The sequence below is a fragment of the Pseudoliparis swirei genome, chromosome 7 (genome assembly GCF_029220125.1).
Source record: "Pseudoliparis swirei isolate HS2019 ecotype Mariana Trench chromosome 7, NWPU_hadal_v1, whole genome shotgun sequence".
Lineage (NCBI taxonomy): Eukaryota > Metazoa > Chordata > Actinopteri > Perciformes > Liparidae > Pseudoliparis > Pseudoliparis swirei.
In genome coordinates this window covers 20,596,585-20,612,741 of record NC_079394.1, presented here as the reverse complement: position 1 = coordinate 20,612,741, position 16,157 = coordinate 20,596,585, and the positions used below count along the sequence as shown (strand labels likewise).

General features: G+C 41.2%; 1 protein-coding gene across 1 annotated transcript in view; it reads right to left on the bottom strand.

Moving 5' to 3' along the window:
* Nucleotides 1-10,853: 10,853 nt before the first annotated feature.
* The window catches only part of ntrk2a (neurotrophic tyrosine kinase, receptor, type 2a), a 78,480-nt gene continuing 73,176 nt past the window's right edge, over nucleotides 10,854-16,157 (bottom strand). The window contains exons 19-20 of the mRNA XM_056418847.1: nucleotides 13,051-13,209; nucleotides 10,854-11,039 (exon numbers count right to left, since the gene is read on the bottom strand). Of these exons, the coding sequence (XP_056274822.1) occupies nucleotides 10,854-11,039; nucleotides 13,051-13,209 (345 nt within the window). The remainder of the gene's footprint in view (nucleotides 11,040-13,050; nucleotides 13,210-16,157) is intronic.

Genomic DNA, 16,157 nt, shown 5'->3' with positions numbered 1-16,157 from the left:
GATTCATTACAAATCAACTGAAATATTGCAAGCCTTTTATTCTTTTAATATTGCTGATTATGGCTTACAGCTTAAGAAAACTCAAATATCCTATTTCTAAATATTAGAATATCATGAAAAAGTATACTAGTAGGGTATTAAACAAATCACTTGAATCGTCTAATTAACTCGAAACACCTGGAAACACATTTTCAAATGTTTGATTTTGTTTTGCTGTTATAAATCTTTTTTTTTACTTGGTCTGAGGAAATATTCAAATTTTATGAGATAGGATTTTAGAGTTTTCTTAAGCTGTAAGCCATAATCAGCAATATTAAAAGAATAAAAGGCTTGCAATATTTCAGTTGATTTGTAATGAATCCAGAATGCATGACATTTTTGTTTTTTTAATTGCATTACAGAAAATAAAGAACTTTATCACAATATTCTAATTTTCTGAGACAGTCCTGTATAACATATTGGAAAATATGCTCATGTCTGTTGCTCCTCTGACCACATCCGCCACCACTGGGCACTGATAAAGAACACGTTGAGTTTGGTTCATAATTATATCGCTTATAGGGCCTGATAAATGTTTTATAGTTTGATTTGAATAGTTCTATTGCCCACAGGTAATTTAGCTTATTTCTGCTAAAGGTATTGCTCTAAAAGATTGCAACACACAAATGAGTTGGTAGATACACTTTCATTTTATTTTTTACATTTTCATTATTTAAATTCTTAATATGTCCCGCCATTTTATTTTATTTTATTGTATTAAATACATTTCCTCTTGGGGATGAATAAAGTAAAATCGAATCTAAACTAAACTGTTATTTAATGTAAAAAAATAAATACAACATATCTACCTCCTCTCTCCCTGCTCATCCTGTTTGGTATATTTACCATCGAGACACTTCTTCACACTTTTCTCGTCAGCGCCTTACCTGGAACCGATACCTGCCCGCCTTTGGTTTCCTTCCTGGCACTTTGGATTTATTTGACAGCCTTCCCCGGTTTCGACCGTTGCCTACCTCGTGATTCCTGCGTCCTTCGTTCCCTGAATCGTGACATGAGTTGAGATTTGTCCAATGTTGAAACATATACACGGACAGGAAATGGCTCCAACATGACCCTACCCCTAAAATCCTCAACAGTCTTCACGCTAAGCGAAGCTAAAGTCCTCCTGGCTCCAGCTCTGTACCCTGCACGCTCACACATGAGATTTTTTCACCTGTAGGTCCACATGCGATCCAAGTGATGGCATGATATGATTGTTGTTTTTGTCTCTCTCTCTATCTGTGTGTGTGTGTGTGTCCTTGCTGCTGTCCGGAGGAAAAAACAAACCTGAAGTGAGAGGAATCAGCGCATCATCAGCTGGGGTTGTATAATGTAACGACCGTGGCTGATACACTGTGAGATTCGTCTCATTTCCCATTCAGTCCTTTATCTCTTCTGCACCTCAGATGTTTGTTTTTTTAATAGTGTTTTTTGTGTTTAACTTGATAACAGCTTTCGAGTGGGACGTCATTGAGAGAGGAAGATCGCAGGAGCATTAAGGATGGCACTGAAGATGCTTTTGAGATCAAGTCTAGACATCTGTTCTGACCAAAATCCTCGCTCTCTCCCTCTGTTTGTCTTTCTCCTTTCACCCCTTTCTTCTGCTGATTTTCTCCCACTCTGTCGTCTCCTCCTTCTCCCTATTTACCTCGTCTGCTCCGGTCGGCACCATCTTCTCCTCTCTCCTCCCCCATCCCTCGTCTCCCTCGGTGCCACAACAAGTGTCTTGTATTTCCAATGATGATTTGGCTCATAAATCTTGATAAAGCCACTGGCTGTTCCGTTTTGGTGGAACAGGAAACTCTTGCAGGAGCAAGAGGAGACAGGGGATGAGGAATGGCCCTCGTTCACGAGGTTGTCCTTCTGTGTTTTCCATTTTGATGGTTTCCTCTGGGAGAGAGCGTGGTCGCGTGTTGAATTCACTGGACTGCTCTGCAGATGTGTGGTTCATAATCATATCTGTACAGTCAGCCGCCCTAATATTTGCATCTGCATCTAATCCATCTGTTTTGGTTCGTGATCAATTACTTTGAATCATTTTCTAGCCACCTCATGCGTTTACCAGAAATAATTAAACAACGCAGGAAACCTGTGAAGAGGAACGTTTCTCTCTGTTCTGGCCCCAGCAGACTGGCATGGGAACGGAAATCAAACCAGTCGCCTCGAAATTATATTTATATTAATTTGTTTAGCAGGGAATGTCGTTTCTGCCACAATTATGTTCAGTTGCAGGATTTTTTTCCGGTGGAAAATAAACTATTTATGTTTGTACTGCAACCAAGTCAAGGGGAGGTGATTGAGGTTTTACGAGTGGTTAGATTTAGGCAAATAATGGGAACAATTTGGGTTTTGATTTAACGTTAATAATGTAAACAAGTAATGTTGACGCTTTCAGTAGACGCTTTCAGTCCTGTCGAGAGAACAAATGATTCTCCTCTTAGATTAGAAGAGTTGAACTACTAAATTGTAAGATGCACACTTTACCCATTGTTTGGTTAATGTCAGCTACTGTTCGGAAACAGAAGATATTGTTGTGTAACTGTATTGTCGCGAAAACCCCCCCCCACAAAATACATTCTCGGTAGGGGGGTAAAACATCAGGGGGGGGGGAACAGAAATACACTTCTTCTTCACAGTCGGGATATTTTCAGCTGAATAAAGTTAGAACAAAATAATATTCAAAAACACATTAATTATGCTCTAGAGGGCTATTTGCAGTAGGGAGCACCCATAAATCACTCAAATACAAAACAGACATTGGTAGAGAAACACATACGCACACACTCCATGATGTCATCACGCAGGTGCAGCAGCGAGGGATTAACCACTATAATGACTGCCTGTCATTCCATTAAATATCTCTAATTGGTCCCCGTCATTAGGAGGCCGCTTTGGCTCGTCTTTGTCTCCGCTGAGCCATTGTTCTGTTGTGTGTTCCCCCCCCCCCCCCCCCGAGTTACAGTTGCTCTACCCTGCTGTGTTTTAGATCTTCTGGGATGAGGATACAGCTAATAGTATAGTATCAAGGCACAGGAAGAATTACTAAAGCTTTGATGTACAGCACGCTCGACGGAGACGCTGAGCGCTGTCTCGGCGGCTATTATTTACGAGGCTGGGAGAGGTTGAAGGTGTTGAGACTTTGTCTTTGTGGGTTATCAGTTGCTCAGGTCAGGTGTAATATCACCTACACTCAAAAAAACGATTCAAGCCCTTCTTAGAGGTGACACATTTAAATATTGTTTGATACATTTAAATAAATCAATTACAAAACGAAGATATTTATTTTGAATGGGTGTAACACAAAATGTATGAATACTTTCATTTATTAGATTTATTTAGGTTACACTCACAAAAACGATTCAAGCCCTTCTTCGAGGTGACACATTTAAATATTGTTTGATACATTTAAATAAATCAATTACAAAAATAGATATTTATATTTAATGGGTGGAACACAAAATGTATGAATTCTTTCATTTATTAGATTTATTTAGGTTAGATGGTGTGCATATCAACTCAAAATAAATGTGTTTCATTGAGGACTACCCTTTGCGCATGTGCCTTATGAAAATCAGTTGTTTACATGAGGTGAAAACACTTTCAGGGCTGTACGGTGGTGTAGTGGCTAGCACTGTCGCCTCAGAGCCAGAAGGCCGTGGGTTCAATTCCCAGTCGGGGCTTTCCTTCTGTGTGGAGTTTGCATATTTTGTTAGTTAGTTTATATTTTGAGTTGGACAAACATAAATTAATTTAATTTAATGAATATCGTTATTTTATTTTAGATGTATTTGATACAAATGAGTTGGACTAACTTAATTACATTTTATTGCACTGATGTGCTAAATTTGAGTTGGAGTTGCATATAATTATTGGATGGAAAACCTGCCAACAATTTAATTGAGTTCATCCAATGAGTCATTTCTTTGAGTGTGCTTAACTTGCTGCAGTCGATCACAATTCACATTATTTCTGGTCGACAATTTGCTTGTTCAAAAGTGGCAAGGCCCGGATTTTATCCAAATATCTTCTCATCATGTTGAACTGGGCAGCGTCATACACGTCTCTGCACCAGCTGCCGAGGTTAATCTTTGTGATTGTACAGCACAGGGTTGCGCAACAACATGCAGTAGTTGCCCCTTCATACTGGGAGAAACAAATATGAAAAAAGGTAGGGCATACAGTATATTTAATTTGCTTCAGCAGCAACAAAAACATGTCTGGCACCTCAGCACTAAACATTTGACCTCATGGAAACGTTACCCATGGACTTCAACTGCGTTTAAGCACCAAGCATCACCGAGGCAAACTTCGATCACGCCTCCCTGCCATGACCTCGTGGACGAGAATGACAATGTTGACTTTGATGCAGCTCAGCTGAGCATTGTGATTGTGTTTATTCTGTGTCTATTGTTTAGGTTCCATTTATATATCGGTGTGTGTCCTTTGTTAACCTGCTGCCGGACCACCCTGACCGGTGAAGCCCTTTGCGAAGTCTCTCTTTGTGTTTCCTATGATGAGGTTTCGGGGGAACTTCTCTCATTAGTTTGGGTCGTCAAACACACTTATAATTTATGTGTCGGTATTGTTCAGCCGTTTGACACTTTAATGATTAAGTGCTTCACAAATTAATTTAATTCGACTTCCAAACTGATGCAATAAAGAAATGACGGCGAGTCAATGAAGCAATATTGCAGTTTTTTTGTGTTTAGCACCACCGTACAGAGACAGGGGCTGATGTTATGTTTTTAATGACATGCAAAGTACATTCATGTCGATGACTTGAAGTGAGGTTTGCGTTTCAGAGTTCTAAGAAGAACTTTATATTTCAACTTCTTTTTGTGAAAAACGACTTCTAATCGAACGGAACATGTTTATTTTCCTGACAGACATAATGATTCGGGGGTCAAGCCGCTCACACAGCTCAGGTCCCTGAGTACCAAACCTCAGCTTTTACAGGCTGCCAAAACAACAATCTGCCAGAAAGCAAATTAATATAAGACCTACTTACAGCCAGCCAATTTGACCAAATTCAAATATCTCGAGGAAAATCACTTCTATACTCTCGTGGAGTCCTTTTGTCTCGCCTAAACTTTATCTTTTTTCCTTGCGAAGAACCAGTTTAGACCACACCGTTAAAGTTAAGCATGTGTTAATTGAGATCAAGGCTGCAGTAATACTGTCTTCAGGCAGAAGGAGGCGAAGTGTTGTGACAAAGGTGTTTAGCTGGATTAAAAACTTGTTTTTAGTTACATGTTGTATCATTAGACATTTGTATGTGATATATAATCATATTGTATTGCATTGCAATGATTGACTGAATAAAAATACACAATACAATACAATACAATAATATTTCTGCAACTGAACAACCTGTCTTCTTATGAGTTGGTCTTACCAAGACATAGAGTAGATCAGCCTCTCTCATCCTCATGACTTGGTGTGTGCGTGTGTGTGTGTGTGTGTGTGTGTGTGTGTGTTGATTAAAAGTGTTATTTATGAGGTTAAAGTGCTGAGTGCAGGGATTCTCCACTGTACAAGGAGAGCACTACTACCACTTGCGTACTACTCATGCACAGACAAACACACACATTATGCTGAGTCTAGGTACTTTCCCTTCCTCCTCATCCACCCACTGAAACACACACACGTACACACACATACACACACTCCAACAATTTTGTACCGCCTTGTGCATTTCTCATTTCCTTTCCAATGATGTTTTTATTAAAAGATAAATAGTAGACAGAGCTCTGTGTAGAAAGAACGTATTAATTCAGCAGTTGCTTCATTGCATCGGGGATTTAGACTCACTCTCCTGTCCAATTTGCTTGTACAATTTCCTGCAAAGGTCTGCTCCTAATCTTTAAACCAAGCAAGTTTCTTTTTTCACAGGATTTATATTGGGATTAATATGGGATTCATCGAATGGGAGAGATTTGGCATCACTCAAACACTCCAGCTCCAACACTGAATTCAATTTAGTGTGTTTTCTGTTTCTCCCACACCGCCCTGAGCATGCCGGAGAACTTCCTCTCTTTCTTTCAAAGCCCCTTACTTTATTTTCCATTTATTTTGCCTCTGTTCTTGCACACACACACACACACACACACCTAAACACACTTCACTTTTCACTCTATTCACTTGCGGGAGCTTTGATGTGACATAACACTTTTTATTAATGACATTGTATCACGACAGACTGGTCCACGTTCAGGGAGAAATCATCATCATCATCGTCATCATCATTACCATCATGACTCACTGTGATCATTTCCACCACGCATAACTGTATGACTGTACAGGTTCCCTCTGGTGTGTGATTCTCTGTGTGTGTGTTCCCCACAGAGCACAAATGAGTGGCGTCAGAAATGTCGCTTTACCGAACAACAAGCAGCTTGCAATGACGAACATTAGTTGAGTCAGACCAGCTGTTAATTAATTGTGCTCTCCAGTACAGATGTTTCTATCACTTTGAGGAGCATTTTTAGGCATAGAAATAACATTTTAACATCTCTTTCATATGAAAACATTACAGTGTTTTGTCCTCTGACCTATTATAAGCTTCTTACAACCCAAGAATCCACCAAAAAAAATCCCTCTTTTCTTTTTTTTCTACCATGGTGGCAGCTGCAAACCCCTTTAAACACAGAGACACATAGCACAGAACCAAAAATACTGAAAAACAGAGATACTGCATAGAGCAAATCACAGTTTCTTTTTTCTTTTTTTTGCAACAGTTAAGCAGTTTTTGTGGTATTACATTCTTCAGGGCGTAGGGGCTCCAGAAGCATCCGAGCACAAGGGTAATCTTAAAGATGATCTTTATGATATTTCAGCTCTGCATGAGGAATATGCTCAGTCACATGGTTTAGCCCAAACTCAGCACGATATTCCTGTTATAGTGAGGCGCTAGGCAAAAGAACAAAACCATTAATATTGCTGAAAAACTTCTGTGAAACCCAGGCTTTCATGAGCTGTGTGGAGTAGAAGGTGGATTTTTGAGTCATAAATAAAGCAATTGAGTGATTCCATGAATCTTAGCTGCCATAATACCAAACTATAGACAACTGGGTGAAGTCATTGATCATGAATTGGTGAACAGCGACGACAAATCAATTCCTGATTCCTCACTTGAATCTCTCTGCATTTGAACTGGGATTATGCTGGAGTCTGAACCCGGCCTACGGATCCCTCCTGACTCACTCTGGCATCAATCACTCACTCACACACGCACACGCACACACACACTGCATCCCGCATGCCTTTTTGTGTATTTGTGAGTTCACACGCAGCTATGCAATTTCTCTGCCCTCATTTCTAAGACAAAAAAAACAAAAACAGTACAATCTACATACTGACACAGTCTCGGACACAGCAGTTAGCGACGCATATTTTTTTCAGAAGCTTATTCACATTTTGTACATGTATGTTTGTTCATTCCTCTTGTTGAAAAGAAAAGAAAAAGTAGCACTTCTAGAGTACAACGTTTAAGACTATCACGTACAGTATAGGCAGCATAGGAGAGGAAAGTTGGTCGAGAAGTCTATTTTACAGTAGGTCACTTGAAGTAGAGCACAAAGAGAGAAGTCTGTGAATGTCAGTGCCTCCTTTTCCATCCACACAGCAGTTGTTGTTTTTCCTCTTTTTTCCCCTGTTCTCTGTTAAACCAGCATCTTTTGATCTGAGGAGAGCCCGTCTTCAGCCGTGGTTAAAGTCTCACAGAGCGCTCCTGCGTCTTCATCAAAACAAACATTCCTCGCACAGCGTCTTCCTCCTGGCTCACGGTCAAAATCAAGCCCGACGTCCTAGTTCATTTTTTTAGAAAGAGAAAAGGGAGCGCGGCCGGTATACGGACGGTGTTCGTTCGTATGCAGTTTGTTTCTGCACCTTCTGTTATTGCAGAGTTATTGAGTGGCACGTCTTTGGACTGTTGAGTGCTGGGCCACACAGCAGGGACGGATTCTGAGGACCTCGTTCGCCTGCTGTGGCAACACGGCGGCCTTTAACCACTCGTGCTCTGGCAGGTGCAAGGACTTTGGACGGGCTGCTGCTGTTAGGAGGGAGCCTGACATACAAATACATATCCACTCAAGGTTATCTTACATATGAGCTCAAACTTTATGAATTAAACCAGTGATCAATTTCAGTTTGCTTTTGCAAAAGGCAAAATTAGATATAGAAAGAAATGTACAAAATTCGTCTTCATTTATAAATAATACTATAAATCAATCAAATCAACATGTTCAAGTTCACAAACATCAATATCATCAAGTGCTGCTGTTATATAAGACTTAATTCCAGATTGGTGTTTTTACAGCTCATTCAAATGGCTGTGACACCGCAGTGGTTGTGACTTCTCAATATGTCTGCAAAGAGGAAAATATGTTGTCCCAGTGAAATGCCAAAAACCAACATTAAATGTGTTTCCATGCATGTGAGCGGTGGTATATACAGAGTGTCCGTGAGCGTTTCCACCACATGTGTGGGCTGTACTGTGTGTGAGTGAAGTGGTTCTCAATAATGGGGATGTGTGGTGCATTATTGAGCTTGTTTGTGGATGCCAGTAGTATGTGTGTGAAGTGTCTGTGTGTGTGTGTGTGTGTGTGTGTCTGTGTGTGTGTGTGTGTGTGTGTGTGTGCATGTGCGCACGTGGTTGAGAACAGCCATAGGAATGTGATGGGAGTGTGAGGTTGAGGTTGTGGCTTTACAGAACATCTGCGGGCCGTGGCAATGATAGATGTCCACTTTCACTTTTCTCCCTGAGGACATTCACACCTCCTTCCCCTACCCCCCCCCCCCCCCTCCCATCTCACTCCTCCATCTTCTCTTCCTCCATCTTTATCCACACGACCCATTCCCACTTTTTACACGCTGGCCATCTTCTCCTTTCTACCCCATTGCTTCCAATCTGAACTCTCTCCCTTCCTTTCTCCAAAAATGCATTTTTACCTCTCCTCTTATTCCTCCTCTCTACTGCTCCTCATTCAAGCCCCCCCCCCCCCTCTCTCTTCCTTGCTCGGTTTTCTTCTCCTTCACCTCGCCTCTTCTCTCCACCCTTCCTTCTCCGCCATAAAACAATAAGTCTTGAATGTCTATGAGGAGACTGCTAATGGAGCCCATTAGGCCGTAATGAAATATACATTACACCATTACAGTGGACGGGGCCTGGCTGAAGCACTGCACCGCTCAAATAATAAAACATGCACAATTCAATTTCCTTTCTCGTCCCGTTTTGAGTGTCTTTCACTTTGTGTGTGTGCGCGCATGTGTGTGTGTGTTTGTGTGCGTGTGTGTGGCGATTCAGGGATGACAGTATAAGGTATACAGTGTGTGTGTGTGTGTGCATGTGTGTTCCCATGTGCATCCCCTCTAGCACATATGTGGTTTTCAAGGATGTCTGAGTGCTGAGAGCCTTGATGATTTAATATGGGTTGACCAAATGAACCACACCTTTAACAGCGGCGTCACCCACACATCTGACCGTTATCTGACCATTTAAAACCCAGCAGCCCGGAGCAACTTTTACAACCCCCCCTCAACAACCACGACCTCACGATTATCAGACAGCTGCGGACAAATGAATCAATTGACCTCCGACATGAGTGCTTGAAATCACAAGTGAAGCATCTGTCACTTCGGGAGGGGACGAAAAGGAGTCATCGTGTTACCCTGTGCTGTATGACAGTGCAGACCAGGCCTGAGCAAAGAAAACACGATGCAGATACGGATGCATATATCATTATAATCATGTATATCAGACTGTTGCATGAGGAGTTATGAGAGATCAGTGCCAGATAGAGCGAGTATTTTACATTTTTAGTATTCACAATGACAGTAAAGTTGAATACCTCTACTGTATTGTTAGTGAATTATTTTTTTCGTTCTTTTTCCAGTGAACTGAGCCAACCAGAAATCATCCTCTATTATCTCAGCTCCTGATTTTATCTGACAGACAGAACAACCGATTGTGTTTGTGTTTACTCCTGGTAATTCTTCCTGTTACAGTCAGTCTACTGTACGTCCACCAGTGTGTGAATCATTACTTGTGTTGTCATTTCATCTTGCCGTATTAGATGAACGCTGACATAAATACTCATGTACAGTCCTGAGGGACAGACAGGCAGACAGAGAGGGGAAAGCACAGTGTCTTTGTGGCTCGACATAGCACAGAGCAATTTCCTCTGAAACGTCTCACCGTCGCACAGTCTCATATTGACACGCAAAAGGATTGCAGCTCCCGGAAATCCTCCCAGCGCCGCGCCTCCTTAATATTTCCAGATGCTCAAACGAGTCCTGTTGTCCGACAGGCAGCGAGGGATGAGTCCCTACATTTAAAGACCTGTTTATCAGGTTTTTCGTCAATGTAGCCCCAGTCACTTCAAAGCATTTAAAAAGAAGCTTTTCCCCCCCTTCACACTCTTGGTAAATGTCTCTCCGGGAAGGAAGGAGAGAAGGAGTAGAGATGCACAAAGGAGAGGAAATTGGTGGGGAGGAAAGACACGGTCGAGGATGAGTCGAGGATTCTTTTTGATTGCCTTAAAGAGTTTGATAATAGCTTCACATCCTGTACTGCTATACCTGTACACTTGCAAGAGCATCACACACTCCTTTTCATCCACAGGTGTCACCACGTCCATCCTGACACATACACACACACAGACACACACACACACACACACACACATGCATGCAACTTAAAATGCACAGACACACTAAGATACAGTAATCATCCCCACCCAGACACACACACACAGAAAATCACACACACAAACAAACACACACAGACACAAGCATTCTTTATGGTCCGCTTCTTTTCAGCCCAGTATATCTAGGTACACAGGTGAGGCTTTGGCCAGATTGAGGAGTAGAGAGTGGATTTCTTTGATGTTGAGTCTCATGTGCGGCTCTCTCTGCCAGCAGCCCAGCATCAGGTCGTATACTTCTTTGGGACAGGTCCTGGGCCGCTGCAGCACCCTGCCCTGGGTTATACACTCGATTACCTACAGAGGAAGAAAAGAACATCCAGATAATGTCAGCGATAGTCTTCTGTCGCTAAAGAAACAAACACAAATAAAACAGTTACATTTATCAACAATTCAAGCTGAAAGTCGCAACTTTCTGCACGTTGAAGATGATGGCGCGTGTGCTTGGTGAGGACGTTTCACCTCATACGGAGACAATGTCACTCGGAATAAATGATTTACTGGAATGATGAAGTTGGACGACACTGGAGCAGCAAACCAGACAAACCCAATCCAATTCTCCAAAAGCCGTGTGAGACGAAATGCAGTGTTTTAACAGTCACAGATTTATATTAACTTAAAAACTACAGCTTTTAGCTCCTTATCGACTTTAGGATGACGATGTGTGGATCAAGGAGAGGGAACTTTTTGATCCTTAAACTATACAGAAGAGAGCTCTCTGGTTCAAAAAGTGTGTATCATTCTCTTTGTATAATATCTATAATGTACTTTAATTAAGCTTTAAATAAAGTCATCATCCATTACTTTGAGTGTGGAATTAATACATTAACTGGTTTCTATTTAACTCCAAAAACCAGTTGTGATATATCCATAACAACATAAAATGAAATACCTGAAGATTAACATTCAAGATCTCTAAATTATTAGGAACACAGTTTATAATTGTACGTTTGCTGATGATTACATGATGATGCAGCTGCCTCTTCCTCCTCATTCTGTGATTGTTATCAGTTTGTGAGAGTAGATAAATAATGCATATATCTCTTTGGAACTAAACTCCATATCCCGTGTAAAAGATATCTGAGCACCAGATTTGGGTCAGAAGGTGAGTGAACTTTGAATTAATGGAGACTTAATAGACGTAAATGGGAAAAAGAAGACTGTGGAAAGGGCTAAAGGTTAATTTTGGACGTAACCAGAGTGAATCAGGATAATAGACATGGTTAGAAAGCTGTAACCAGAGTTGAGGACGACATAGGTTGAGTTGAAGGTGAAGGGTTGGAGGGCTTTGGTACAGATTTGTTTTCAGGACTGTGGTGAAGGGAAGATTTGTGAGATTTCAGAAAGAAACAGCTAATATTATTTAAATTACTTATTTAAATTGTTTGTTTTTTGCTGCTGCAGAACACTGTACTGTACATGATCCAGATATGTTGGGCTGTTTAGTCAATCAGCAGAAAATGTGAAAATATTTGCTTATTTCTCCCTTTTTATCGTTTTAAAATGGTGGAAATCCTCTTATTCCACACTGTCTGACGGTGTAACAATATACTCTCAGTATATTAGCTTGTTTCATCTCTAGTGAAGCTAAATATGATGTTTATAGCGAGTACAATCTTCCATTTTCCAGAAATCAATGTTGTTTTTTATGGCTGCAACACTCAATGAAAATATTCTAGATGTATTGTGCATTATTCTTATGCTCCCCGCTTTTCTCTTTGTATCGTTGTAAACTTTATATCTTTAGTTTAGGTTTGTTTGTTGTACAAAACAAGCCTTCTGGAGATGTCATCTTTGGCTTTAGGAAAGTGGTATTTCTCACTATCTTTGTATATTTCATCAAGAAGCTCATCATCAGACTAATTGATGACACAAGTAATGGTTGGTTGCAGTCATAGTGTTGACTATTTAGAAGAAATCATACCTTTCCTGTATGCTGAATATCAAGTAAATTGTATTTATGAAGTCTAATGCCACTAATTAGATTTACGGGGCTTTACAGTCCTTAGACCCCTGATTCGGAAAATAAAAAACTCCCCCACTACCAGGTCAAACCCATTTAAATACTTACGGAACCGGATTTGAATCCAAAAGAACAAAACACTGTGTCATCAGTGTCACAAGAACACACAATTAAATGTGATCCATGTAAAAAAATAAAAAAGGGTCATTTTGAGACCCCATTTTAGAAAACAGGTTAAAAACATGATTTCCACTCTCAACACCTGTTACCAGAACATTCCCTTCCTCTACACTGTGAACGGTGAGCTGAGCAACAGAGAAAAGTGACAGTGACTTCATGACGTACCTCATTGTTGGAGAGCTGGTACCAAGGCTGTTTCCCGTAGGTGAAGATCTCCCAGAGGACAACTCCTAGACTCCAGACATCACTCTCTGTGGTGAACTTTCTGTACATGATACTTTCAGGGGGCATCCAGCGGATTGGCAGCATGGTGTGACCTCCGACCTTTGAAGACAACACACGCACACACACACACACACACACACACACAGAAAGAGAGCGAGAATAAAGTCAGTACCGTGTGGAGAGCGTGCAAGAAATATTTAGGGAGCCTTAAGGGTGTCCTCACATTCTCCACATCCAGTTCTATTCTATTCTTTTCTGTTCTGCAACACCATGCATTTTGAATGCATGGTTACACAGCTGTTCACATTTCTCACATGGATCACTTACAATACTTTCTAAAATAACGCTGCAAACACTTTACTCCTCAAAACTGCTTCCCGAGGCATGTGAACGAGGCAGCGGGCTAAGCGTGATGGCACGGTCCAGTAGACTCCATCGTCTCCGGGACCGTGGTGCACCTCGCTCCTGATCAGTGTATCATTTGATTTAAGGAGACTCTGGTGAGAAAGCATTGCTTTATACTCCCTCAGATAAATAATATATAAGTATACATCTTTAAGCTCACATATGACGCACTAATTAATTGTCCAGAGAATATGAAGGGATCAACCACCAACTGATCGAAAAAACACAAACATCTCTAGAATAACAATCAGATGTATAATTTGTGTGAGTCAGCACGTCAGCAGCCACACCTCATAGTGAGATAGTCAGAAAGCATAAAACAGTTAAAATCAGTCACAGGCACTCTGAGACACATTTTGGTCATGTCATTAAACTCTAATTTGAACTGAGCCTGTGGAGCCTGTTTAATTGTTGTATTCATTAGCTGTTTTTTCTTTCCAGAAACATGACAGTTCATTTCAGCTGAGAACTCTGGAGGCTTAAACCAAGTTGGTCTCCTGAGTTGAGGTTGGAGCGTGAATACTGTTAGATATGCTAGACACGCCAGAACTTGAACTGCTAGCCTGCTCAAAGAGGAAGTGAATTAAACCCAACCCTGTGTACTGACTCCATATATTAAGACCCCCCCTCTCTCCGAACATGAATCTACCGACCCATATGCGCTCTATTGCTCCACACGGATAGCACCATCCATTTTCTGTGGTTTATGCCTGTTATTAATGGCTTGGTACCCGCACTTGGCATGTTTCTTTGTTAGGCAGAGGGTTATTTAATGGAGTAATAAAATGCCCACGGACACATAGATAGCCATCAGATTCATTGGGAAACATATCTGCAGTCCTTAACTCTTCATCACCCTCTCTGTTGTGCTTGTAACGCTTTAGCTTGCTGCTGGTTTGTCTGGATGCGATTTGCATTTCTCTCTCTGTCTCTGTCAAAGTGCTTCATAGGCAGAGGCCATGATGAAGTACAGTGGGCAGACTGGTGGAAGGGTCACGATGTAAGAATAAGTATCCAGAATATAATAAAAGACTTGAATGGAAATACAAATTACACATACACTTCAACACACGGTATTTATACGACAACATGGAAATCCTTAATCAGACTGTGGCAGCTGTCTCTAATTTGGCCTCGGCTGCTGGTGATTGGCAATCAGTCAGCAGCCGAGGCCGCGCTCATAAAAGCTCCCAGTGGAGAGTGGAGCGGGAGAAGTGAGCAGAGGCGCAGTGTTGCGGTCTGCTCGGCGTGTGTTTTGCGGGAATAAAAGCATGTCATCGAAAGAAACCTCTTGGTGCCTGGCTGGTCCTTGGTGCGGGTGGGGGAAACCCACGGGTAGCGGCATGAGTCATGCTACACAGACTAACAATGCTACACGCTCACAGCCCAGTTGGCAGGAAAACATGTTGGCTTTGTACGTTTCTGTAACCCATGGATACGTATTCAACTGACGCAGTGCAACAAGTGATGCACAGAGAAAATAGAGATGGATGGGTCCAAAAAACATAGGACCTCACACAGGACTTTCACCCAGGAGACAGCTGTTCATGTCTGGTGTGAAACTAAAAGTAATTGTTGACTTAATGCATAAAAGAAAGTCATATCAGCAGTTACCTTTAATATATTGTTTCACATCTTTTGGGAAGTATGTTCCAGCTCATGACACACACAGCTAATTAAATTTTTAATAGCAATAGATTTGCACAAAACTAAAGCCTCTTCAGAAGGACTGTACACATACACTTAGTGATGGGTTTGCCAATAGCTTTATAAAATAAGAAAAAAATTATCTAATGGGGGATAAATATAATGCACTTCATAGTAAATAGATAGTGATCAATATTGGATTAAAAATAGCGAAAGTGTCACAGACAGACATTGTTATTCTATGTTATTCTATTCTACGTGTTGACATTATTCATTTACTAATTTGCCACATACTTTTTTCTTTTTCGTTTATTCATAGCTGATCATTTCCCCTGAAGGTCTGAAATATTAATATTGGGCGTAACATTTTTCTTATGTTTATCTGAGTGTGTATAAGAGAGAGAAAGGCAATTTTTACGGAAATGCTCCAACGAGGCTGAATTGAAAGGGAAAACAGAGGAAAGAAAACAAATGAAGGCGCGGGTAGGTAAAGCCTCAGAGCAAATCTTCTTGTCATTTCCATCAAACATAAAGAAAAGGAGCTTTGGACCGAGCACTTGTTGAGATTTTCACTGAAGTATAGACAGCGCTTCTCACTCTGTCATCCGTCCTTTCTCTGTTTCCTCTTTGTTGTCAGCAGCTTCGTCGTCAGTCTTTGTCTCCTTTGCTGTTGTCCTCTCTCTCTCCCTCGTTCTCACCTTCCCTCACTGTTTCTATAAGTCCGCCTGTCTGTCTCTCTCCATCTCTGTCTTATAAATATGCATCATTTCAGCTATAGACCACTGCCACTGAGTGTTCCAGGAAAGCCTAAAAAAAGGAGGATAAATTAAGCAGAGGAGGGCCCGAAGGCTCTCTGTAGTGACCTCCTGGAGGCTGTGGTATCCATGACAACAACTGGACTGTTTAAAAAAGAAAGCATTATGGGATGTGGTGCGGGAGGGGCTTATGTGACTAACTCCGCCCACTCTTTGTTATTCAGGAACCCTACCTTAATT